At 51.1% G+C, this 26769-nt stretch overlaps 1 protein-coding gene across 3 annotated transcripts in view; it reads left to right on the top strand.

Annotated features, from left to right (window-relative positions):
- FBLN5 (fibulin 5) overlaps positions 1-24377 on the top strand; it is an 84597-nt gene extending 60220 nt beyond the window's left edge. For all 3 annotated transcript variants that reach the window (XM_057318679.1, XM_026515438.4, XM_026515437.4), the window contains exons 5-11: positions 734-856; positions 3717-3833; positions 7603-7722; positions 11596-11718; positions 12785-12911; positions 15466-15661; positions 23420-24377. In XM_057318679.1, coding sequence (XP_057174662.1) covers positions 734-856; positions 3717-3833; positions 7603-7722; positions 11596-11718; positions 12785-12911; positions 15466-15661; positions 23420-23581 — 968 coding nt within the window. In that variant the 3' untranslated portion in view covers positions 23582-24377. The remainder of the gene's footprint in view (positions 1-733; positions 857-3716; positions 3834-7602; positions 7723-11595; positions 11719-12784; positions 12912-15465; positions 15662-23419) is intronic.
- Positions 24378-26769: the final 2392 nt, after the last annotated feature.

Genomic DNA, 26769 nt, shown 5'->3' on the forward strand with positions numbered 1-26769 from the left:
TACACTGGATGTCTTGAGGAGTGTGGCCATGCATACAGCTTGGTCTCTACGCTCTGAAGCTCTTGATTAAGGAGAAGGGGTGACTTGGACGCAGGTACCTGCCCACTGCCAGACATACGGCCATAGGCAGCCATGCAGAGACCCCCAGTGTTGAGCAGAGGGCAGTAAGAGATCAGTCCCAGGAGCTCTGGAGCAGCGGGAAGGCTGCAGGGTTCCGTGAAGCTTCGGGAAGGTGCGGGAGCCCCAGGCTGAAGGATTCTCGTGGATGGATAGAGTCAAGTGGCTCCACTCCTAGCTTCCTTTGGCGGGAGACGTTTATTTTTCTCCTGTTGTGTTCTCAGAGGTGTTTCTTGCACAGGTACGCAACAGACCCATGTTTAACACATGCCTGACTACGCCTAAGACAAAACGTGTTTCTAAATCAAGTCATGGTTTTTATCAAGGTGACCTGCTTTCAGAAAGTGATGGGGCAGGATGTCAGAAGAGTCCCCAAGGATGTGTGTTCTCTTCTTGGCCATTTTCTTTTGTGGATTTCTGGGGAGCAGACTAGGTCTGCCCCCTCCACAAAGGTCAGTGTCTCCTAGTGGTATTCATCAGGGAGGCACGTCCGTCTCCTTGGATGTAACCTGTAGACATTATCACCTCCTTCCCAGAAGGACAAGCAAGCAGCTGGCACCTCTGTTGGCTCTGGATAAATGTATGTGACGTTCTCTGGAATATGTCTGTGTTACAGATGTGGACGAGTGTGCAACGGATTCTCACCAGTGCCACCCTACCCAGATCTGCATCAACACGGAAGGAGGGTACACCTGTTCCTGCACCGATGGCTATTGGCTTCTGGAAGGCCAGTGCTTAGGTAACAGCTCTTTGGGGCTCGAAGAGACTCTTGGAAGTTAATGGTCACCAGGGGTATTGTGAAATGGGGACATAACTGGGTGGCCTGAGGGCAGTGGGATTTTCTTTGTTGGGGGGTAGAAGGCTATGCAGCTTGCACTGCCCTGTCAAATCAGTTGTGACATCGCTGTCAGTGTCATCATCAGAGCTTTTGAATGTAAGTTTTAAGGGCTCATATTTGATTTTACCTAGACCTGCTTCCTGCCTTCAGAAAGTTTATATCCAAGGCAGGAAGTGATAGAGGTGAGGACTATTCTGTCTCAGTTAGAAATCATACTAAGAGATGGGAACGCTTGCTTAGTCACAGAAATGTTCCGAGTCTCACATGTGAATCAGTAGATTCTAACACCTCCTCCCAATACCCACCCCACTAGCTGTGGTCTTTTTACTCTGAAGGAGTCAGTCACCAGTTGAGGATTTTGTCCCTTGCAGTTGGCATCCGCTATATGATCTCTCTGTTTATTTTTACTGGAGGGTTATCTGCCGTTCTTCCCCTCTGGTTTTGGTTTAGCCAAGTGAATGAATTCATAGCAATCTCTAGCTGTCACTTGAATTCTATTTCTAGGGTGTGATTTCTATGCTGTGTTTTCTTGGAAAAGCCTTACCAGTTTAAGTTCTCTAAGACACTGTTCTGTTGCCCGAAAATCAGTCCTGGAGGAGCGGAGAACCAAATCCAAACAACTCATGGAAACAAAAAAAAAAAAGAGAGAGAGACTCTGAGACTCCCTTGATTAAGACTTGAGTGTCGGTCCACTCTAGAGCCCCGTCTGATGCATCTTTGAGGCCTGATAAGCCAGACTACACTTGGCCTGGTTCTCCTTTCCAGGCATGCTCCAGAGAGCTGGCTGCACATGGGGGCATTTGTGAATATGATGGTCGCTGTGCATTTTAACCAACCTCAGTTATTATGGAAAATTTGATGCCACTGATTTGAACATAAGCAGATCAGTGTGAGTGAGTTATTTGTACGGGAACTTAATATGTCGGCTCTCAGAGCTGGAAGGGATGTTAGATATTATGTCATCCAACTTTTATAGAGTTGGAAATTGAGACTCAAAGAAGGGGAACATTTTGAACAAAGAGGGAGTTGGGTCTAAAATCTGGCTCCTCTCTCTCAGTCCAGTTTTCTTTCCACCACAAGGGGGCGCTAGAGAGGACCGGGTGAGTGGGACACAGGCCCCGCTGTAGAAACCTTAGGGCCAGGAAACCCTTCCCCATGTGAGGGGAGCCAGCTCTTGGGACGTTTCTCTGCTTGGGAGGGCTGTTCTCTTCCACGGGGCCTGAAGCTTTGGGAGGGATGCTCCTGGAGGCCTAAGTGGTACCACATGCTCAGCCCGCTCACAGTTCACATCCGAAGTGAAGACCTTTCCTAATTGTGGCTGAACTCATGCCTTCTCCTGGCCAAACTCTTCTTTCTCTTTCAAAACACAAGTTCCATCACCATCTCCCACCCCTTCTGTGCACCTTTTGGAGGCATTGCTTTTGCGGAAAAATAAGGGGCCGGGGCTGCCCTTCCTCCAAGGTACCCCTAGGCAGAGGAGACTGTCCCCATCCCCACTCCCACCGCTGCCTCTCTGGCCTCGGTGGTGTGCCCAGCTGCACCCTGGGAAAGGTCAGGACCAGCAACCGCACAAGTCAGTGTGTTTTCGCAGCAGGAGCTGCAGGGCACTCAGTGGGCAGTGGGGTGGGTCAGGTTAGAAGTAGTTGCTGCTCAGAGATAAAACAGAAGCACAAGGGCACAGCCTCCGAGGGGGCTGATCACTAGCTAAGGTGGAGTGGAGTCCTTTCTGGCAGCAGGTGGTAGAAATGAGGCACAGAGACAGATTCGGAACTGGTCTCCAGAGCCCTGGCTGGACTCTGGTTCCAAGGAACTGGGGGACCAGGGAGGCAACATTTGGGGGAAGTGAGGATAAGATAAGGACCAGTTACAGCTACAGTCAGATCAGTTGGCCACAGCAGGTGCTTGTATAGGTGAGGACTGGGTCTCTGTCTGGAGGCTTCATTTAAAGGCATCCCATCCCAGAGGAGTGACTTCTCTTGCCCATCAGCCCATTAACTTGGGGTATTGGGAAGTGCTTTCCTAATGACATCAGGCTCCCCATTGACTGGTACATGTCAGCAGGGAGGGCATATTGCCCAGCTCTGCTAAAAGGCTCCATTCAGCCACAAAGCCGTTTGCTCGGGAAAGGCCAGCCATGGCTTGGGAGAGGTGTGTTTATCCAGAGTTTTATGTCTGCTCTGGTGCAAGCAGGAGATCCAAGGCGAACTCCAGCATCCTTGTGTTACTGGATTCTAGGTCTCCAGACTGCTGTGCTGCTCTGCTTGTCCTGGCCTATGCTTGCTTGTTCCTGAGTGCTAGACAGATCATTGTGAACAGAGCTGGCGAAGAACCTGTTGGAGCGAGGCTGTGGATTCTTCTTACACTTTAGGCCAACTTGTCCCTTCCTAGGGCCATGCGACGTTTCTACAGAATCTTAGAGTGGACTCTTGATGTTGGATAAATCTTAGCATTGAGTATTGGAGTTGGATAAACTCTTGGAGGCTGACTTGCCCCACATCCCAATCAAAGCAGACATTTCTTCTAGAACTTTCCAGACAGGTGCAGGTGTTCACGGGACTGAGTTGGGTCAGGGATTAAGGGCCTAAGGGATTGAGCCTTAGACTCTGGAGGGTATCACCATCCCTGACAGTCGGTACTGTCTTCTCTTTAGTTCCCCTTCCCTTCGTGATCCTGCTCCAAAAGCAATGGGCAGTCATGATGCCGGGTGGAGCACTGGTGATTGGGAAGAAATGTCTCACCTTGCTAGCATTTCTCTTTCCAGACATTGATGAATGTCGCTACGGCTACTGCCAGCAACTTTGTGCAAATGTTCCTGGATCCTATTCCTGCACCTGCAACCCTGGTTTTACCCTCAACGAGGATGGAAGGTCTTGCCAAGGTATGTGAGGCGAGTGATCTCTTGAACACGGTGTGAAACACTAGATGCTGTCTTCTCCGGAGTCTGACAGCTGACGTGGTTAGCGGCTGTTCCCGCTCCTGGTCACCGTGTGCCCAGCCCCGCTGCTTACAGAAACCTGCGGTCCAAACCGAAGGTTATGGGAAGCATCTCAAAAAGTGCTCTGAGTACCGCTGAGAGGAGAACCACAGTCATCTGTCATCTGGGGCTTTATGGTTTCATGGATTTGTTCCTCTCTGCGTGTCTACTTTCCACAAGTAGCCTTGCCAGGTTTCTGGGCTAATCGGAAATTTTCACGCATGTCCTGTAGCCTGAGTTCAGTTCCTGATGCTCAAGAGGGGTGGTCAGGGAGGGGTCCTGAGCCTGGATGAATTCAAAATAGACACACCTTCCGTGCACGGGTCTTGTGGGCAATTTTCATGCCTCTGCCTCCAGTTTTCCCTACGACCTAAGCTAGCAGAGCCTGTTCCCTAGCAAAGAGCCCAGGGATGATGATAATTTAGGACTCAGCATTCCCCACAAAAAAACAGAGTAAAACAAAGGCTTTTTTTTTTTGAGAGAGAGAGAGAGTGAGAAAATGAGTGAGCAGGGGAAAGAGAGGCAGAGGGAGAGGAGAGAGAGAGAAGCTCAAGCAGGCTCCACACCCAGCATAGAGCCCGTCGCGGAGCCTGACGTGGGGCTCGATCTCATGACCATGAGATCATGCCCTGAGAGATCATGCCCTGAGCTGAAACCAAGAATTGGACGCTCAATGAACTGAGCCGCCCGGGCGCCCCGACACAAAGGCATTTTCTGAGTTTCACGTGATTACTTCGAATACTGATCCGTGAGAAGAGCAAGCTACATGCCTTCTGCAGTCTCCATCCGAAGGTTTCTTCTGCTCAGGAAGTGAATGGGGGCTCCAGGCCCAAGGAATTCATGCAAGTTCTGCCAGGCCTGGCCCCGCCCCCAGCCCCCACCCAGGCCTCCAGCCCCTGGCAGCGGCTCCGTGCAGGGTGGAGGTTAGTCCTGGAGACGCAGAATGAGGTCTTTGTTTGGAGCCTGCCACCAGGTTCTGCAGGGCCCATTTCCTTGTCACACCATTTGAGGTCTGGCGGGCAGGCTCCAAGCCAGCTAGTTGGAGGGTATTATGTTTCCATTAGCTTAATCATATCTAAATCATTGGGTAAACAGGAAGGCATCAGCGTTAAAGGGTCTGATCCTGGATTCTTTGTAAGTCTTTGCTCCAAAGCTGGTTCTGCTAATTGTTCCAAGAAGTCTCGACGGCGTTCCTCTTGCCAGGAGAGGTAATTTTCTTCTGAGAGCCAGGGCCTGGAGGTTGAGGGAGCCGATAGAACAGGGGCCCTTCCGTTTTCCTGGAGCAGGGAGCAGGCGCCTGGCTCCCCTGCTGCTGTGAGAAGTGACATAGGGCAGATGCAGGCTTCTCTGTGCCCAGGCCAGGGGGTTGGAAGTGCCAGCCCAGGCTTCCACCCGGAGACTGGTAAGGCGCTTCCAGCACCTCAAGAGGAACAGCCATGCGCAGCAGAGCCCAAAGGCCCCAGTGTCCTTCAGGCCTCTCAGGGACAGGTCTGTGACGAGGAGCAGGTGATCCACCGGGCAGTGCCAAGTCCAGCAGTGCGCTAAGGCCTGGCCGCGGGCACCCAGCCACGGGGATATTGCATCAGCAGGGTCCATGGGTGCAATAGGGTGCTACGTTCTCCACTGAGCTTTTGTAATCCTCACACCTCGTGCAGGGAAGGGTGCTTTGAGCTCTTTGAAGCCTGGTCATAGTCTGTTAACCTCCCTGAACCCCAACAGTAGCCCGAGGAGATAGGTAGGGCAGGGGCATGGGGCCTTGTTTTGCAGAGGAGGAAATCGAAGCTCAGAAGCCTTAAGCAACGATTCCTGCAGCCGGTGGGTGGCAGAGTTGAGAGGCCCGAGTCTCCAGCCTTCCTGTCCCGCGGGTTGCAGCGGGTGTGGCCTGCCGGCACCCGCTTCAGAAGGGCACTTGGGCCTGTGTGGATGCCAGGGGCCAGAGGGCTGTGGGACCTGTTGCTCTGAGGAGGCAGCTGCAAGAGAGCAAGACCCGAGCTCCCTCATCCCAGTGTGCTCAGCGTGTGGCCGGAAGCCAAGGACACAAGCCCTAATACCCAGCAGTGCCGTCCTGCCTGCACTTGACTCGAAGGCCCACCACCACCGCGTTTTCTGGCTTCTGGGGGGCAGAGCCTCCAGCTCTGTTGGGGAGACTGGTGCTTCGCTGCCCTCTCCCTGCAGAGCCCTGTTTCTCCCCCTGCAACCCTCTGAAAGCTCTAAGGAAACAGGAGCTGTGTGGGCATGGGATTAGCCCTCCCCTTAAGAAAAGCTTCTCAAGCTGTTCCCTAGGAAGGCCTTTCACTCTGAAAACACTCAAATCTCTATTCAGAGCCTTAAGAGGTTTACCTGGACTTTGAAGGGGATAGAAATTTTCTCAGCTGGAACTTTGGTCATTGGCGTATGGGGCTGGGGAGAGGGTGTGCTTAAAACGGGTCAGCCAATGCCAGTGGAGAAAAGGGCTCCTTCCTCCCCCTTCCCTCATCCCGATGAACTATGCAGAATAAATAACTCACAGGTATTATGGAAAGAGCCCTGACTCATGTGCCGGTTCCAGCTGTGCTTGTTCGCCTGGGACTTGGACGCATGTCCCAACCTTCAAACAACCTTAAAATTATTGATGTATCATTGATGTACAATAAACTGCACTACTAAAGGCACATTATTTCATAAACTTTGCTGTCCATATACCCCCATGGAGCCATCACCACATTCAAGATGATGAAATATTCCATTATCTGTAAGTTTCCTTGTGCCCCTTTGTGGTCCTTTCCTTAACCCACTGAACTTGTAACATGGGGCAGTAGTCCTTGTAAGGATTTGGTAAGTGTGAGATCCTTTTGTAATAATGAGTGACATTGTTTTTGAGTAACTGTCTTATCTCAGGTGGCCGTGACAAAATACCAGATTGAGTAGCTTAAACAAGGAAAATTTGTTTTCGCATAGTTTTTGAGGCGAGAATTCCAAGATCAGATGCCGGCATGATCAGGCGCTGGTGAGGGCTCTCTTCTTGCCCTGCGGACAGCAGCCTTCTCACCGTGTGCTCGCAAGGCAGAGGGAGCTATAGCAAGCTCTCTGGTGTCCATTCTTCTAAGGGCACTAACCCCGTCATGAGGCCCCCACCTATATGACCTCATTTAACCTTAATCACCTCCTAAAGGCCCCATCTCCAAATCCAGTCATGTTGGGGGTTAGGGCTTCAACACAGGAATTTGGGGGAGGGACACAATTCAGTCCATAGCAATAATAAAGAGAGTTATTAAAATGGTCGTGGTTATTTACCTGCTTACCTGAAACTTCAAAGTCAGTGGGGGTGAGGGAAGAGCTACTCAGTGATAGAATGTGTCAGATGATGGGAAAGAGCAGATGTTACCTGGAAATTGAGCTTTGGGGACTGGAGGGGTATGTGTGTACACGCATCTACATGGATATGTGTATACAAGTTGTTTCTACCCCTCCCAACTTGTGAGCAAAGAGGGAGATGTGAATGGAGGCCCTCGTCCTCCGGTGAACACTCTGGGGTCTGAGCTGTAGACCTGAGAGGTCCTGGATGGAGAGCATTGGCACCTGGGAATCTGGTCTCCTGGTGCCCAGTAGATTCTGTTGCCAGTGCGTTTTCTGCCACGTCAGTGGGGATGTTCTGTTGTGGGAATGGTCGGTGATGTGCTTTTGCTTTCCATAGACGTGAACGAGTGTACCACTGAGAACCCCTGCGTGCAAACCTGTGTCAACACCTACGGCTCTTTCATCTGCCGCTGTGACCCAGGATATGAACTTGAGGATGACGGTGTTCATTGCAGTGGTAATGGGATTTGGCATTTGGAGACTTCCATCTGTCGTAGGGGTGCAGTGGGGGGACAGAGGACAGGGCTTCCTTTACAGGTGTTTCCTCTCCTTTCCCAGACACATCCCCAGTTTGGGATATTTCCCAGTGCGGTGGAATCACAGCCACTCAAAGCAGAGATGAGTCACTTCCCGAAAGGTGGAGTAGAGTCTCCTCCCTTGTCATTTGACCCCTAATGCAAAAACCAATGGAGCGGCCTTTAGGGTCTGACATGGGGTTGAAGAGGGAAAGGAGTTGCCTGATTTTGTGTGTTGGTTTGAATTATCTGTCCCTGCCCTGCACTGACAAGTCCTGGGCCTAGCCTAATAGTACCTGTAGAGGGAAGTGACTTTGGTATGATAGCATATCTCACAGGGTGGGTTGGTGGGGGCACTGAATGAGTGAGATCATATGGGTGAGTGAAAATACTTTGTGAACTTCTAAAATCTCTACAAATGAGCAGTGCCTAGCTCTAGGACTGGCACATAGCATGCGTGAAGTCAACAGTTCTCAAAGCAGTGAACAAATGATTGAATATTGAATTAATTAATTCTTAATAATTTGTGAGAACATAATATGGTGGCTTTGTTGACCTTTTATAAATTCCTTCCAAGACCAAGAAGCTATGATTCTTTGCCAGTGCTTTCTTGTGAACTCTATTATAATTTTATTAAACCCTGTAATAAGAAGCTTATAAACTCTTGAGAACAGGGATGGCAGTTTTACTCGTATAAATCCCTGTAGCATCCCACACAGAGCCGTGTACAGCTCATTCTTTCTTCCATTCTTCCTTCCTTCCCTTCATTCCTTGTTTTTTTTGTAAATACTGGATTAAAGTAAACTCCTCTCCATCCACTTTTGGCATCTTGAGGAGTTGTGAGTTAGCACAGTCCAAATTAACCATGCTTCCCTGTATTTTTCAAAATAAGCGAACCATACCCTAGGGTGTGAAAATCTTTTTGTCCTGCTGAATGGAAAGTTTCTTAATCCTGGGTTTCACTGTGACAGAAACTGACCCAGGTCATGAATGAGACTTGTCTGGTAGCTTCAGTGAGGACTGGGGTGTTCTGGGGACAGAGTTCTCTGAACAACTGAGCACCTCTCTCTGGGGCCCGGAAAGCTGGAGCCCCAACTAAGCATTTGCAGAGAGCTTTAGATGGATTAAATGTCAGTCCCAGAAACTAATAAAATACCTTCAGGGATGAAAAGCTACTTTCTTCCTGATTTCAGTTCCTCCTATGGCACTCCTTGGGGAATCTGGGCCAAGGGACTGAGAGGGGGAAAGTTTAGCATTATGAGATGGGATTATTTGTTTCTCCAGAAGTCCATGCTCCAGAATCCACAGGTGTTTATTGACCATCTGCAGAGGTGGTATGGTAGGGGGATTGGAGCCAGATGGAGCTGGGTTCAAATTCTAGCTCTTTCCTTGGCCAAGTCATGAGGGTGGTCACAGACATGAAAAAAGCTTGTGTACCTGTGTCGTTCCATGTTAGTTGACTTTTTCCAGGTGTACGTGTAAGAGACTTCTGGCTTTTCGGAGACTTTACATCCCTGGTGGTTTGGCAAGGATTTTCAGTTGACTCACTTCACCCGAAATCTCTATCTTCTGCACGTTCACACGACACCCACTTTTCTAAGACTTAGAGTGACCCGTGGCCGCTGCAGGCTTTAGGGTTGGCCCAGGATAACAGTGCGACACAGGGAGTTTGTTTTCTGTCCCTTCCTACTCACCCCCTTTCTTTGCTTCTCATTTTCCCCGGGAACTGTACCTCTCCATGCTGTTGAGGCTAGTGGGGCCCCTCTGTGCAGCACTAGCCCCTTCCTAGCTGTGTCCCCTTATCTCTCGAGGACCTGCTAAGCTGAGCTGGTCCTGGAAACCATGGCGGCTTGTCATGGGGATGAGTGAAAGTAGCCTCAGGTGTGCTCCTGGCCAGAAACTGGGCTTGTATTTCAATTTTTGGTGGAGATTAGAGTCACAGCCTTAGTAAAGTCTGGGGATTGCAGACCCCAAGATAAACCGAGTGGGCCTATTAGGGCCCCTCCCTACCCAACAGGAGGCAGGGGTGGGTGCCGCCCTCTCCACCTGCCCTGGAGCCAGTCCTGCTCTGGGGATGCCCCCAACCTTAGAACCCCTCAAATCCACTGATTGTAAGTTCCGAACATGATCACTCAGAGAGACATTACAGCATTGTGCTGACTAGCCGCAGGATCGGGAGGCTGACTGGCTGGCTGGCTTCAAATCCCAGCTTTCCTTTTCACTCGTTATCTGTGAACTTAGTCAAGCTACCTAACCTCTATAAGCCTCAAATTTTCCTCTGTAAAACGCAGCTAGTAATAGTGCTTCCTTCATAGGGCTGAGGTGAGGATTAAATCAGATGAAGCATGGGGCGCCTGGCCGGCTCAGTCAGTGGAGTGTGCGACTCTTGATCTCGGGGTCATGAGTCTGAGCCCTACACTGGGTGTAGAGATGACTTAAAATAACTTAAAAATAAAATCTTAAAAAAAAATAAGGTGAGGCATATGAAACATTTAACTCGGCCCTTGGTACGTCGCAAGCACTTGGGAGCTGCTGGTTTATATTCATGCTTCTACCGGAGCTATGGACCGGAATCTACAAACATAGCCAAGATCGAGGGGGACACTCTCTGTTGATGGGACCCTACAAGGTCCCGGGGGAGAGGGGGAGGAGTTGCCAAAAGCAAATCTTGCCTCACAGAGCTTTAACTTTTCACATCAGCATCCCGGTTCTGCTGGCTCCGAACCCTTTGCCTGGAGACCGGTGGGAGAGGCGGGAAGGAGTTTCTCCTTCTCTGATGGGAGAGGCGTCACGCATGTCACACTCCCAGAAGGAGCCAGTGGTGAGGAAACTGCCTTATTTGTGCAGACACCCTCCATGGGTGATTCCAGCCACCAGTGGTCTGTGAGTGAGAGAGCAATCCGAGGACATGTCACATGGGGAAACTAGTGAAAGCAAGTTTTCGGGAAACAATAAATGAAAGAAAAACATGTTTTCTTTGGCGCGCCTATCGAATGAGGCTCAAACGGGGGCTCTGTTGCCAAACTCTGTGTGTGATGAAGAGCTGGCTCTTCCGAACCGCCCTCTGCATCAGCCACCACGGCCAACATGTTCAATGGCTCTTCCTTCGCGTCCCCACCTCTGCAGCTGGAGGGTGGCCCACCTCCAGCTTCCCAGGTCCCAGCGACCTCCTGAGGCAGGCGGGCCACCCAGGGATATACATGGGCCCACCCGGTGCCACTCCAGAGTTTTCTTTTTCAAGGAGATTTTTGGACACAAAGATGTTTTAATGTACTGGACATCCCCTGGCCTCCTGGATATGTTCCTTTGAGTTGGGACTATAGAAATAATATTGTTTCTTAACTTTGGGGTGATTAGAGGGCCGTTGGCACTGGTAAAGTTGCCCTTTCAGAAGACTGGGTCCAGGGAATGTTTTTTGGGTTTTGGAGAAGAGCTCTGCACCTGGAAAACTCCAGTGGGCAAACGAATCCCACCTCTGGAAGTGGGAGTTATATTTACCTGCTGCGCAAAATGAGTCCGTAATTAGTAGATAATGTAGCTGAGGTGGGCGTGTGAGAAGTTGGATGGAGACAGATTTCAGCTCCCTATAGGGAAGAATATGCTAACAATTAGAGCTGTCCAACTGTCAGTAGGCTTCCTCAGTAGGTAGTGAGCTCCCCGTCACCTGAGTGTGCAAGAAGTAAAATGGCAACTTCGTAGCCACAGATGTACCGTCACATGTGTCAGGAGGGTGTGGGCGTTGGAAGAGAAAACCACTAAGCCCCCATCCCCAGGTAGTCTGATTATAAGCAGCAGGTGTGACTTGTCACCCCCAGATATGGATGAGTGCAGCCTCTCTGAGTTCCTCTGCCAACACGAGTGTGTGAACCAGCCCGGCACGTACTTCTGCTCCTGTCCCCCTGGCTACATTCTGTTGGACGACAACCGAAGCTGCCAGGGTAAGGCTGTCCAGAGGGGCCTGGCTGGAGGAGGTGTGAGGTGGGGCTGGCTCAGGGGGTCATGGATGTTTTCACCTGGGGAAGGTGGCAGGGATGAGGGCATGAGTGGGTTCCAGTAGCTCGCAGAGTGGCAGTCTCTGGCCAGGATGTCGGGCCTTCCTGTCCTGTGACCCATACCTTGGCCTCAGAAAAGACATAGCTACTTCACTACTGTCATGAACTCCACAGGAAGAGGTGGCCTGTCTGGCCTCCCTGGGCAGATCTCAGTGACCCCTCAGAGGACCGCCCCAGCCAAGGCTTCTTGTGATCTGGCCCCATTCATGGACCGAGGTCCAGGCTTTCGCACGGCTCCTGGAGGGTAGCCTAGTTAGTGTTTCTCTCCTGATTCCCTAGAGAGTGGAAGCCAGGGAAACTCACACGTCTAACTGTGTGTCCCTCAGAGGGTCAGGACCCCAGGTTGTGTCGGGGGTAGGTCTCCTTCAGATTGGCTGTTTGGGCTGATTCCCAGCCCCGTGGTCCACCCACTGGGGCCGTTGGAGAGGCTGATAGGTGAGCCACTGACCCATTTCAGCTCCTTGAACCTACCTTACCTGAACACCAAGCAAGAATTCTCCATGGCAGTGCTGGGCAATAGAAATATAAAGTCAGCTACAAAATAGGAGCCATATAGGAATAAAAAAAATAGGTAAAATTAATTTTGAGAATATATTTTATTTAATGCACTACCTCTGCAATATTATCATTCCAACGTGTACTCAATGTAAAAACTGTTGATGAGATATTGCATTCTTTTTTTGTACTGCGTGGCCAAGATCTGTGTGTCTTTTCCATTTACAGCACAGCTCAACTTGCACTAGCCACATTTCCAGTGCTCAGTAGCCACCTGTGGCCAGTAGCTGTCATAGTGGACAGTGCAGTCCTATAGTAAAGACCAGGCTGCCCCCCCGCACGTGCTCGCGCACACACTCACACACACACACACACACACACACACACACACCCCTGGCCGGAGCCAACACCTGGGAAGCGCTGTCCTGTTTCAGCCTCTTATCTACCTGCATTGCAGATATCAACGAGTGTGAGCATGGAAACCACACGTGTAACCTGCAGCAGACTTGCTACAATTTGCAGGGGGGCTTTAAGTGCATTGACCCCATCCGCTGCGAGGAGCCTTATCTGCGGATCAGCGATAAGTAAGTCATTTGAGAAATGGGAACATGAGTGAGGGGCCTGGTTCAGGAGGGTGCCATTGTGGTGGAGAGGAGAGTGCCCCTGCCTGGCCTGTTGCCTATCATACACACACACACACACACACACGTACGTCTTTTGCCCTCCTTTCTTCCAGCCACACATTTACTACCCCGAGTAACACCCATTCCTCGCACTGGAGATAAAGAGATGAATCAGACACATCTGTCTTGTCCTCTAGGAGTGCAGCCTCCAAGAGCCATTCATGGCTTACCAGGGTGCTTCCTGCTCTGTACAAGAACAGGCGAAAGAGGACAAAGCAGGGGCAGGCAGGCGGGGATCCATGGCAGATGGCCTCCCTCCATGCTAAGAGATACGCTTCTAGCAACCCTTTGGTTTCTGGTTCCAGGGTCCTTTGGGCAGAGCCGAGTGTCAGGCTGCTCTCCCAGCTCCCATTGCTGCTTCTCCCAGGGATCCTCCGGCCACCCTTATCTGTAGCCGGGGAATTGGCCCGGTTCAGTGCTCGGCACTGAGCTACTGTGGCCTGGGAGGTCCCTGGCACGCCGCTGAAAACTGCCTGCCTCCAGGACCTGTTCCTCCCGACTCCAGCCACCCCCTTCCAGCTCGTGTCCTTGTCTGTGTGTCCTGTACTCCTGCCAACCCGAACGGGACTTGCCCTCACCTTTACCCACACCCTGCAGCGGCCAGCCTCCTGACTTTCGCGCACCCACTTCTGCCATATGGAAGGCATTTCTCCCACCGCCACATAGACGGATCCGCCCCATCTTTCAGATCTGAGCTCCAGTGCCGCGTCCCCCAGCTGTTTGTGACCCTCTTCAGCTGCCCTCAGTCAGCACGCCCTCCAAGCTTCTTAATTTGGGAAGCAATTCTTTGCTGTGTGACACGTGACATTTTAAGGGGCCATTTGGGCACCCGGGACGTATTAGCTCAGCTGTTTTGATCAGCCTTAAAAAACAAAACTTTAGAAATAATTTTTCTACGTTCCTTTATTCGGTGTCAGTTGAGCTCCGGTTCTGTGCTGGACACCTGTGTCAGGCGCCGTAGTTTTTGCTCTTCTGAGAGTGGACGAGAAAGACATTAAGCAAATTGTTCCATAAATGAAAACATAATCATAGATTGGGGTAGGAGTGTGAGCCAGAGGAATGGGGATTTATAAAAGGACCATGTTGGTTGGACTTGGTCTAGACTGGGGAGTCCAAAATCTCCTCTGAGGGATGGCATGTGGGCTGGAATGAGAAAATGAGCCAGTGTTGACAGAGAGTGGAAGTGCAGAGGGAACAGCACGTACAGAGATCCCAAGGTGGTGGGGAGCTTGACGTCCTCGGGGACCAGAGGAGGCTCAGTTGCTGCAGCCTTGTGAGTGAAGTGGGCAGTGACTGGTGGGAAATTGACAGACGCCAGATCCCCTGGGTCTTACAGGCTAAAGTGGGTGTTTAGTTTTTACTCATGTTGCAAGGGGTGGCCCTTGGAGGATCTTCAAGCAGGACAGAGACAGAATCTGGTTTTCTGATGACGGGCGCTCTGGCTGCCATGTAATGGATTGACGGGGGAGGGGCCTATTAGAAGGCCACCCCAGAGGTCCGGGTGAGACCCGGTGGTGCCCTGAATGACAATGCTGTGATAAAAGAGATGGTGAAGGGTGGATGGACTTGGACTGTGTTTTGGAGATGGAACCAACCAATGTTTTGAACATAGATCAGAAGTTTGAGGAGAGCAACGGAAACAAGACAAGGTTGACTCCCAGTTCTGCCCATCAAGGCAATGTACCCACAGATGTCCTCATCCTGTTGTGAACTCTGACCCTTTGGGGAGTCTCAGGGATGAGGTGAGAGATAGGGTGGTTAGGAAGACATCAAGGGGCCTCTACAACAGGCCTTCGTTGGGAAAGAGAGTCAACGGTTTCATGACAATGCTGTTACTAGTGTTTCAAATTAGCCGTTTTGTAGTAGAGATATTTGTGTCCATGATTTATTTCTCCTACAAGAAGATGAACTATTTGAGGTCAGAATCTTATTGATCCTGGCAATTCCAAAGTGTCTAACGTTGTGTCTCACAGTGAGTTTAGTGAGTCCTAAGCTCTTGTTTATCGAATGAAAAGATGAAGTGACGTTCTGCACAGCCCGTGCTAAGTGCTGTAGAGAGTGTACAAGGACCACCCAGTTTCTGTCAATCTCATGTGATTTCTCATTTTTAGAATTTCTTCCTGAGTATGAACGTCTGGGGAAGTGAAGGGCTACATGACCAGCGAAGCATTTTGCCAAATAAACACATGACAGATGTAAAGTGCATTAGAGAATATGCAAAGCAGATATCTAGGGTCTATACTCTAGCAGCAGAAATACCTGATTGGGTCAGAGAGCTCACCTACACCCTGGTGAGGTTGTAGGTGAGACCCAGGGGCAGAGGGGATCTACAGTTACAGCGTTCGGATGATAAAAATGGGGTAGCCTCCTTTTCAGTGTGTTAAGGGAGGAAGTAGGTACAAGGAGCATCTGGAAAGTATTTATCGCATTCATGCATAATTTCCCTTGCCAACAGCCGCTGTATGTGTCCTGCTGAGAATCCTGGCTGCAGAGACCAACCCTTCACCATCCTGTACCGGGATATGGATGTGGTGTCAGGACGCTCCGTTCCTGCCGACATCTTCCAAATGCAAGCCACGACCCGCTACCCTGGGGCGTATTACATCTTCCAGATCAAGTCTGGGAACGAGGGCAGAGAATTCTATATGCGGGTAAGAGGGGATGGTCACCATCGTTAACGATGCTTATGTTGTTAGCCTGGCACGTGCTTCTAGAAACGGGTCAGAGAGCAGGTAGGAGGGGTGGGTGGGAAGAGGGGAGTGGGTGGGAGTCGGGACTTTGAGGTTCTGATTCCTATGACTTTCTGGGCAGCTGTGTGAAAACTGCTTCTCCTCGGTGAGCCTCCACATCCTCCTTGTCTGCGCCCTGAGAAGTTAGACCGCGTTGCAATCTTCTGTCCTGCCTGGAGGAGGCACTCACATATCCAGTCATCCATCCGCTCGTTTGACAAATATTTATTGCCTCCTATGCGCTTCCAGAAACTGAGCTGGAGTAGTGAAAAAAACATCCCCAAATCCTTGCTCTCGTGGCACTTCCGTTGCAGCAAATATAAAGGCTTTCCTCTCAGAAGTGGGCGCCGTCTGTGTGGTCCAACAGAGTCGCCATGAGGGCTCTTTAAATTTTAAATAAATTAAAATGAAATGAAATGAAAGATTAGGTTCTTCCGTGGCACTGGCCACATTTCAAGAGCTCAGTAGTCGCCTGTGGCCGCTGTGTTAGCTCGGATAAAGAGCATTTCTATCACCGTAGGAAGTTGGATGGATAGTGCTGCCTTAGCCATATCAAGAAAACATTTTAGAGCACGCGTCCTAAAATACATTCGTCTCTTTGTTGATGACGCACGTGTAATCCTGTGCCCCTGTGTTCCTGAGCTTCATCTCCTGCCACTCGGGGTGGACGCACGTCTTTGGAGACCCCCGCTTTAGAGCCGTGTTTTTCACATTGCAGGGTGAATTTGGGCTCTTGTCCAAAGAGTGGATTCTGGAGTTTCCTCTCTGGGGAGTCTCTTTCAGAAGACAGTGGTTGAGGCCTAGTGTATCGGTTTCCTGTGGTTTCTGTGACAAATTACCACAACTTGGTGGCTTAAGACAACAGAAATTTATTTTCTCACGGTTCTGGAAGCCAAAAGCCTGAAATCACGTTCACTGAGCTGAAACCAAGGTGTCCCCAGAGCCGTATTCTCTCCAGAGCTCTAGGGGAGAGGCCATTCCTTGCTTCCTTCAGTCCCAGCGACGGCCAGCATTTCCTGACTTGTGGCCATGTCCCTTTAGTCACTGCCTCCGTCCGTGGACACACTGCCTCTGGTTCTGTGTGTGTCAAATTTCCCTGTCTCTCTCTCCCCTCCTGTGTGATTGGATTTAGGGCCTGCCCAGATAATCCAGGATAATCTCCATGAGCCAAGATCCTTACCTTAATCACAGGCCAGAGATCCCTTTTTCTTTTTTCTTTCTTTCTTTTTTTTTTTTTAAAGATTTTATCTATTTATTTGACAGAGAGAGAGACAGCCAACGAGAGAGGGAACACAAGCAGGGGGAGTGGGAGAGGAAGAAACAGGCTCCCAGCGGAGGAGCCTGATGTGGGGCTCGATCCCAGGACTCTGGGATCACGCCCTGAGCCAAAGGCAGACGCTTAACAACTGAGCCACCCAGGTGCCCCAGAGATCCCTTTTTCTTATAAGGTAGTATTTACAGGTTCTGGGGATGTAGTTACAGGGCCTGAGATCTCTGGGGGCCCTTATTCAGCCCCCTCTACCCAGGAATCTGCATTTCTAACAACTACAGCATGCGGTCCTCCAGAGGCAACCTATAGGGCCATGGAAGCTTCTCCACTTTGAAGGGGGCCTCCCGCCCCTGGTCCTGTGAGAGGACCGCCTATCTGAGGTCTCTACGACCCTCTTGCTGTCTCCTGGCAGAATCTTCCAGTCCTTGCCTCTGGGGCTAGGATGTTCTAAAAACAGGGGAGTCTCAGAAGCAGGGGTTAGAACAGATTAGAGAAGGTCCCAGGGGCTGGTATCTTGCCTGTATCCTCACTACTATGTTTTTGGCAAGACCCTAACAGGACCAGGTCACATGTAGTAACATAGTCCATGGAGCCAGCATCTGTAGACGAATGCAATAGGGCCAAAGGCTTTGGGGAAAGATGGAATGAATGAGTTAAAGGTAGAGGCGCTTCTGCAAGATGAGAAGGATAGAGCTGCATTTCTGTCTGTCTTGTCTCCGCTTCCAGCGGAAACCCACATCTTGTGAGCCGCGGTGGCCTTGCTGCCCTTAGGAGCAGAAGCCTGGCCCCCTGGCATTCTCCAGTTTGGCCTCTCATTTGTACAGACACAGCGGGGCCCAACCATAGTGTGCAAAGATGCCTCTTTTGGGGATTTAAAATACCATCAGTGATACTTCTGTCCTTGCATTTTTTCCCCAAGCAGAAAAGAAGATCCTCGGAAGGTGACTTTACCGGGGCGAGATTTCACTCACTAGACCACCACCTGCTAAAATCCCTCTAGACCCAAATGTTCCCCGTGAGGCTGACTTGTGAGAGATACCCAGTGATGCAGGGGGAGGCAGATTGTCCCGCAGGTGGAGTGGGCAAGAGCGAGGACCCTTCCTGGAGGCTTCCTCTCAGACTCACATTGTCATAGCCCCTGGGGAACCCTGGAAACTCACAAAGCTGAGCTGTATGCTTGTGCCCTCTCGGGACACTGGGAAGGGCCATCATTCTTCAGTACTTGTTCAGAAGAGGCTGTCAGGACTCCAAGGCTGAAGGAACGTTCAGAGACGGGGAGGTGGTGACTCCTGGCCTCTCTTTCTGACTGCACCCGGGAAGAGAGAACAGCCTCCGTAGGGGGGCCGTGTGCAGCCATGGGCATGGAGGCAGGAAGACAGGGAGAAACCTGCCAGACAAGGTGGGCCTTCCACGCTCCCCTCTGTCCGAGCTGCAGCTCCATCAGGGGGCACCCATGGTTGTGCTCCATGGGCTCCGGAACCAGGCTGACCCGCTTCACTCAAGTTCCACAACGCACCCGCTGTGTGACCTTGGGCACATTACCTAACCTCTCTGGGCCTCAATTTCCACATCTGTAAAGAGGGGATAATAATAGTATTTACTTTAGGATTAGATGAGCTCGTCTACTTAGTCCAGTACCTGGAACACAGGGCAACTGTTTCTCTCCAGCACGTAGGATTTAGCAGCGGTGAAACATTCAGTAACCTTTTTCTCACCTTGCTGGCTCCAAACCTGGGCACACGTGGGTGCTGGCTAGGTTAATCCCACGGGACTAACAGGTGCTTTGACTTACTGTTGAATTGTCTCCTTCTCCCATATCAAGTCCTAGCCGGTTGCAGTGAAAACTTCAACCTCTCTGTCTCTCACTCAGTGTCAAGTTTCCCCCCTTCCCCTGCTCAGGGGTGGGACCGGGGTGGAGGGGTTTTGGCCTCTGTGCTAGCTTCCTCTTCCCCTCCTCCCACTGACCATGCTGCCTCTGGCTCTTTCTCCAGGACTGGGGGGTGCAGATGATGGGAGGGGAGCGTTAGGGGGACTGGGGTCTTATTGGCTTGTTGCCATTGCAAGCAGGCATTGGTGCCGTGTCTGGAACAGAGACCCAAATGCTCATGCTTTCCGGGGATGCTTTATGGATTCTTTGGAAATTTCCCTGGAGACTTTGCACTGACCATTTTCTGGTGTGGGCAGTCGGGCCCCTTGATGGCCACTTGCCACCCCAAACCTTCCCAGCCTCTTTCTGGTGCTGTGCCTCCCACAGACTTCCCGTGGGTGGGGAGGGGGTGGTGGCGCGTCGGCAGAGCAGGCGCACCAACAGGGAGCTCCCCAGCAGCCCCTCACCTCCCCGTGGTTCCAGGTATCTGGGCGTCGTCTGTAGACTCCAGGAGAGTCAGGCACCGCTGGCTGCACTCTTAAACCCCAGAGGACCCGCATCCCTGAACGGTTCTCTTGAAACCCCCTCCGACTTGAGGTGGGGGCTGCTAAGTGTGTTTGACGTAGCATGGTGGTAAGAGCGAGAGAAACAGATCAGCCTGGGCCACTGCTTTGCAAGTCACGGATAACAGCTACAGGAACTATCCCAAATCCTATATAGCGCTCAGCACGCACCAGGCATCGCGCCAGCTGGGTCCCATATATCGCTCCCTTCATCCTTCCAACAGTCCTGTGACATAGGGCCTGCGTGACCATCCCAACTTACAGATGTGAGCACTGAGGCACAGAGAGGCCGAGGAGCTTGCCCACGGTCTCACAGCTAGGAAGCCCCAGAGCAGGATTCGAACCCAGTCAGGAGGGTATCAAAATCTATACATTTTCCTTTAGGATGTGGGGTATTTTCACCTACTCTTCTAGCTTTGGGATGCAGCAGAAATTGAGATAACAAGAAAAGTCTAGTTTAACATTTAGTAATAGTAGAAAATGTTCAATAAGTGTCAGTTATTTTGTATTGGTAATATTCTTTTTCAAAAGATTTTATTAATTTATTGAGAGAGCGCAAGCGTGAATGCAAGCGGGGGAGGGGGAGGGAGAGAGAATCTTAAGCAGACTCCACATTGAGTGTGGAGCCCAATGTGGGGCTCGATCTCACGACCCCGAGATCATGACCTGAGCTGAAACCAAGAGTCAGATGCTTAACGGACCGAGCCGCCCAGGTACCCCCAGTAGTGCTGCTTTTGCTGTGGCAGACACTGCTACTGTTGTCAGAAGGCCATGAGCTCCCGGGCCCTGGAGCCTTGGCAGTGCCGTCCAAGGGACTGGAGCATCGCGTGGGGGGCTTGATGGCCATTCAGGCTTTCCCCCCACCCTGAGATTTGCTGATTGTGTCACAAGCACACAGCAGGCAAACCACACACACCCACGTGCACACACAGGCACGTGTACATACACACATGCACACTCACACGCCTCTTTCAGGAGCACTGTTGGCAGCCCATCTCACTCAGAGCCCTGGACCGAGGACTGGTGACTGACTGGCCTTGGCCAGGTGCCTCGGGAACACAATTAGGGCCAGAAGACGGAGCACGGTCCTGGGGTTCAGACTGCCAAAGCACGTCTACTCTGTGACATGTGTGGGTCAGGTGGCAGGTCCAAGGCAAGCTGACTTGCTGGCCACTCGTTAGGCAGGGCCATCCCATAGGTTGATTCAGAACAGATCCAAGTTGCATGAGAGCAAAAGGCCAAGAAGACACACATCAGGTGGGCAGTTTGCAACCTGCAGTTGCTGCGGTCGGCCACACTCACCCCTTCTTGCAGCGCGAACATAAACTCAGCAGCATGACATAGGCGGCTTTGAGTCAGGCACTGAGAGTCTAGGAACAAACAGGATGTGGCCTCTGTCCCTGAGGAACGCACACCGGTGGGGAGGGGGACACACCACAGGCCAATATTTACAATGTAAAGTGGCGATGCTTGCATGGAGTCCGTGCGGTGGGATGGTCAGGAAATTGAGAGGTCCTGAGACCTTATCACAGAGCAGGGTTTGGGGGGTCCGACACGCCGGTATCATGTGCTAGTTTGGGGCCCTTCTGTAGTGTACTTAGCTACTTACATGGTGGGGGCATGAGGATTAAATAAGAGATGTACGAAAGGTCATGGCCAAACGCCTGGGATCATAACCCCCCACCCCCACCCCATCGGCATCATTTTGCACCAGTGACCATGAAGCCTCCCAGTGACTAGGGGCTCTCAGGAGGCCTCTTTCATTAATGCCTTGATTATGCCCTAAAAGCCTAATGAGTAGTGAGTAGGGGAGGTGGCTGTCCTCAGCTCCCCTGATAGGTGCTTGGGTCCTCCCATGGGCTTGTAGGCAGGCCTTCCAAGGCTGCTGCAATCTGGCCCTGGCCAACCTCAGACCCGCTGACCTCTGGGGTTCCTTCCAGATGGGAGAGGCAGTGACCCTCCGGAGACCTTTACCAGGAGAGCCCAAGTGAACAACTTGGAAGTTCCCAGTCCTTCCAGTCCCTTCCTGGACCTTGGGCTCTGCAGGTCTCCCTCCCAAGGGCTGCCCACAGCTCCAGGTCCTCAACCCCTGGCCTTTGTTCTTGCAAACAGTGAAAGCTGGTGAGGTATTTGTATATGTAAATGCCGCGGGCATTTCCCTGTGTGCCTGTCCCTTCTGAAACGCTGGCCCAGTGCTCTGAGGTTTTGCAAGAGTCGACAAGGAAGTCCGAGCGATTCTCTGTGTAAGGAGGTGCCAATTGCGCCGATGCTGACGGGAACAGAGGGAGCGGATGCCAAGAGGAAATTGCATGGGTGTCAGGCTGTTGATAGCCCAGGGGACAGGGGAGGTCCCAGTACCTGGCCAGCACCTACCTGCCTGCCCCGCCCTGGTCATATTTGTGGCAGCTCGGGGATGTCGGATCTTTATGGGGAGTCCTCCCTTTATGGAGACAGATAAAACGCGTGGTGTGGCTTTCAGTAAGCCAAGCTTCTTGATTTTGCAAGCCTGTTGCTTTCAGTTTCTGAGCACTGCTGGGCGCTGGTGCTTATAGAAAGTGCTAATCCCTCATCTCCTTGTTCTCTCACGCCATTTCCTCTCCAGGAGCCCACTATCTAGCATGGACCGTGAGCGCTCGCCTCAAGGGCAGTGCTCGGGAGAAGAAGTAAAACACACAGCAGTCTCTTCTGATAACTGTGGTGCAGTGGAAAAGGCCTGGGATTGGGGGTCAGACAGCAGCCCTGCCCCTACTAGTCAGGTGACCCTATGTAATGACTTAACCTCACTGGGCCTTGGTTTGCTTATTTAGAAAATGGGGAAATAATGACACATACCTCTAAGTAGGACAGCCAGGGTCCCCAGATTCGGACTTGTGCTTTTAGATCAGCACTTCTCGATTTTTTTTTTTTAAGGTTTTATGCATTTATTTGTCAGAGAGAAGGCCGGCGTACAAGCAGGGAGAGCAGCAGGCCGAGGGAGAAGCTGACTCCCTGCTGAGCTCCTCAAATGCTTTAGAGCAAGATTCAGTGGAAGAGAAGAGCTTACGTGAAATCATTAGGGCTGCAGCACTAGGGTCACAGGGTGGTGTGAGGCTGGAGGGACCCACAGGGTGTCTAATGGGAGCTCCTGCGGCCGCCGCACATCAGAACCACCTGGAGGCCTGTAAACAAATTATACTTTCCCCCGGCATCATCCAAACATCCACTCGAGCTGACACTCTTGGAATGGGTCCCTGGAATTGTTAGTTTAGGAAAAAGTGTCCTAGGTGCCCTGGAGGCTGTTGGCTGGAGAACTTGTGATCTGGTACAAACCCTCATTTTAGAGCCGAGCCCCAGAGCCGTGAAGCGACAGCCCTATGGTATGCCGTTAGTTCCGCCAATTGCTCATTATTTCATTCAAGATAATATTTACTGAGCACTTATTGTGTGCCTGGCACCAGGCTGGGTTCTGGGGGAGGACAGCGGTGAAAAACCTGATCCCTGTCCTTGCTCTTTACAGAGCTCATAGTCTGGTAGGGACTCAGACATCAGACACAGACCTGTTAGTGTGGACAGTGCCACACGGTGATGAGTGCTTTCCACCCTAGGCAGACTGGGCGCAGGGGCAGAGGGTCCCAGGGTGACCTGAATTGGTTGGGGGAAGTAAGGAAGGCCTCTGACGAAGTGGCAGTTTGGGCGAGCCCTGGAAGGTTAGCAGGAAAAAGCCAGCTGGGACGTGGGCAAAGCCAAGGGCAGAGTGTGGCACCGAGGAGGTCCAGGTTGATGGCAGCGCTGAAGGGGGAGATCCCCGATTGGGGCTGCAGAGGCAGGCTGCTGCCAGATCACCTGGCCTTCCGCTTTGGTGATTGCACGAGAGGTGCCCTCAAAATGATGGCTTTCCCCAACTTTCTTCCATGTTGCTTAACGGCTTCGGGGGTCCCGCTCATCTGCCCCCTTACGTCGGCCAGGCCTTGTCTAACTGGTATCCCTGGTTCTGTCCACAGCAAACGGGTCCCATCAGTGCCACCCTGGTGATGACACGCCCCATCAAAGGGCCCCGGGACATACAGCTGGACTTGGAAATGATCACTGTCAACACCGTCATCAACTTCAGAGGCAGCTCTGTGATCCGACTGCGGATATACGTGTCCCAGTACCCGTTCTGAGCCCCGGGCTGGGGGGGCCACTGACACTGCCTCTCAGCAGCCCCAAGGGACAGGAGAAGAGAAGAAACAAGAGGGAGAGTAAAGTGGGACAGATGTTACGCTTTTCTTGCAGACCGTCTCCCGAGGAGTCGGCCCTGATGTCCTGACCCTGCCTGTATCATGGTAGACCCGTCACTCTGAAGGACATGCTTCCCCAGTTCTTACGACGCAGTTATTGGAAAGTATTATTGGCACCCTGACCTGAGATCGACGGTGATTTTTCAAGGCCTTCAGTTTCTTTTCATATTTTTCAAGGGAAATAGATTAGGCTCGCTGGGGCCTGAGTCCATGTTCAAAGACTGTGAACGGCTTGCAGTCACCTCTTCCACGCCTTCTGTCTCTCGCTGATCCGCTGATCGCTTCTTTGCCGAGGCCCCCTGGCTGTAGCTAGTTCGCTTCTTGTATGCACAGAGAAGGCTATGGAAAGAAACCCCAGCAGGATCTAAGGGTTTTTAAAGAGTCTATTTCAAAACCAAGTGTGGCATTTTCAGCCATAAAAGAAGTTTTTGTTGTCCTTAAATTTGTATAACTGTTTAATCCTTTCTTGAGCATTTTGAGTATTTTTTAAAAATTAAGTGGTAGAATTCCTTAAAAAGGCCTTAAGACACATGTTTTGTTCTGACTTCCCAAACCCAGTCTCCTCTCCATTTTACCCCAGTGTTTTCTTCGAGGACCCCTTGATCATGCTTTCTTTAGAATTTTTACCCAACTGGGTTGGAAGGCAGAGGTCTCTAAACTGATTAAATATTTGAAGAGATCTTGTGTTTGGTTCATTTTGGCTATCGTAGATGATTCAGCATTTGGGGTTGGTTCTAGTTCTCTTTAAACCTGTGTATTGTGCACCAACTTGAAAACTCCCTGGAGAACTCGATAGTCCTTTATAACTCAGGTACGTGATGGCGAGTTGGGGGCGGGGCAGAGGAATGGAGGTGGGGGAAGGTAGGGGTTAGCACGGACCTGCATCCTATTTCATTCAATTAGGAAACAACTAACCAGCCCTCTGGCATGTAGATTATTTCCAGGTATGCTTCCAGAACACAAGTGTAGTCACGGTACTTTAAATCAGTGGTCCCCAACCCTGACTGTCACGTAGGGTAACTCGTGGAGCTTTTAAGAAAAAAAAAAGCCTGACTTCTTGGGCTTTGCCCCCAGAGATTCTGATTTAGTTGGTTTTTGGTAGAGCCTGGGCCTTGGGACTTTTAAAATCTCTAGTAAATAGCTGGACTTGAGAGTGCTTGTTATAAGCCCCATAAAGCGACGGGGGACAAATACGGCCCCGCCTCGGTCACCTTGCCCTTAGCATCCTTTCAGTTATAGGCAGGGTTCATCATCCCTTTTCTGATCAAAGACTCTGGATTTCCTTCAGGACTCAGCACCTCAGGCAGGGGCAAAGAGAGTCAACAGTGCAAGCAGGGGCTTCATGGATCCTTCACAGCTGGGTCTTCAGTGGAGGGAAAAGCATCTTTGGTTCCCTCCCCCAGACAGCATTTCTCTCAGCTGGCGATTCTTTTTCCTCTAAAGCGAAGCACATCCAAGCCACTTCCCATCGGGCAGTCGGTTTCAAGGGGTGTTACTAACAGCATCAACAACAAATGGCTCAGAACGCCCGGGCTTCATAACTCAGAAGAGTAAGGACAGTTTCCTACAGGCTTGCCAGTGCTGGGGCCCCCTGCTCAGCTCTCTGCAAAGAGCAGGAGGTGGCCGTGAACCTGGGGCTCCCCTCGTCTGGGAGGCTTGGGTGTCAGGGATCATTGTGGAGTTTGGAATGTTGATTGATGGTTTACGTGAGCTCGGCCCCCGGGCAGCTCTGAATTTCCCACTTGGGCTCAACACAGCACAAGGGTAAGTTTTCCTTTAATGTCAGGAACGGAAGGAAGGAAGGAAGGCTGTGTCTTGGTGATTTGAGGACCCATCGGTTTCAGAGGTGCCACATTTGGAACCAGACCTGAGTCTCTGGGGCTGGCCTTTTATTTGTCCACGTCAAAACGTGGCTTCCTGCTTCTAAGAAAAAAAGGCACGGAGAGACTCATAAAAGCAGGCTCAAAGGGCTTCTTGGACCTCAGATCGCTCTTTCCAAACATGGTCTGATGAGTTCAGTGTAAATGAATCAGAAGCATGTGGGATCAATTTACCTTAAAATACACTGGGGCCTAAAAATTAAGGGAAAAACGCCCTGGGGCAAAGTGTGTATCGTAAGGCCAAACCCAAAACATTTGGGAAACAGTTATAGAGGCTCCCAGGACCCAAAAAGCTGTTGGCTTCCCCCACCCCTTGGGAAACCTTATATTCACAAGATTGGGGATAAGCTTGCTTTCTGAGTCACAGCGTTGTGCTTCCCTGGAGTCTGATGGGACTGGCTGCTCCCTTGGGCTCAGATACCTGGGCTCTCGGAGCCGGAGCTTGTCGTCTTTGCCTCGTCCCCGAGCTGGGCCGAGAGCCTGTCATATGAGCCCTGCTCTGGACGGCTCCATCAGGTCCTGAGGGATGAAGGGTTCCTTGGTAGAAGGGGTGCCGGATGAAGAGCTGGGACACCTGCAAAAGTCCTTGTGTTACCTCCTGATCTTCTGGGTTCAACACAGATGAAAACTTCCATTCGGCTGCCTCTAATGCTAAAGCTTTGTGATTCCTTGAAATGTACTTGGGGGATGACAGCCAGCATTTCCATTAAACTGCAATTTTAGAGTTTCACAGCGGTTTGCCAATCATAACATTTTCTAATTGGCATGGAATCCACCTGCCTGTTACCTCTCAGGCCTGGGTAATGTACTTAGAAATTTTCTTAGGTAACTGTCTTGGCCCTTGGGGTGTTAATTTTCCAGATGGTGAAAATATTTGAGCAGGTCTGATTACTTCATTTTCAGTGGTATAAATGTATTTTTGTGGCCTGATTGTTTATTGTCATGTGTGTAAATTCTTCAGCTGGGTAAGCTGTGAGCCCGGAGAGCGATGATACGACAAAGAAGCAGGTATTCTCTATTCCCCTCTCAACACATGAAATCCTGTTCGCGGAAGGTTTTTGTCTTTAGGGGGGATGTGCTTTGGTTGAGCAACTATCCACCCAACTTCGGTTCAGCCAGTTTCTGAACAAGACCTACAGTCTACGGATACGATCGTTGCCCAAGGGTTTACGCAGCCTGTGAGACAAAACT

This window comes from Ursus arctos, unplaced genomic scaffold (genome assembly GCF_023065955.2).
Source record: "Ursus arctos isolate Adak ecotype North America unplaced genomic scaffold, UrsArc2.0 scaffold_25, whole genome shotgun sequence".
NCBI lineage: Eukaryota > Metazoa > Chordata > Mammalia > Carnivora > Ursidae > Ursus > Ursus arctos.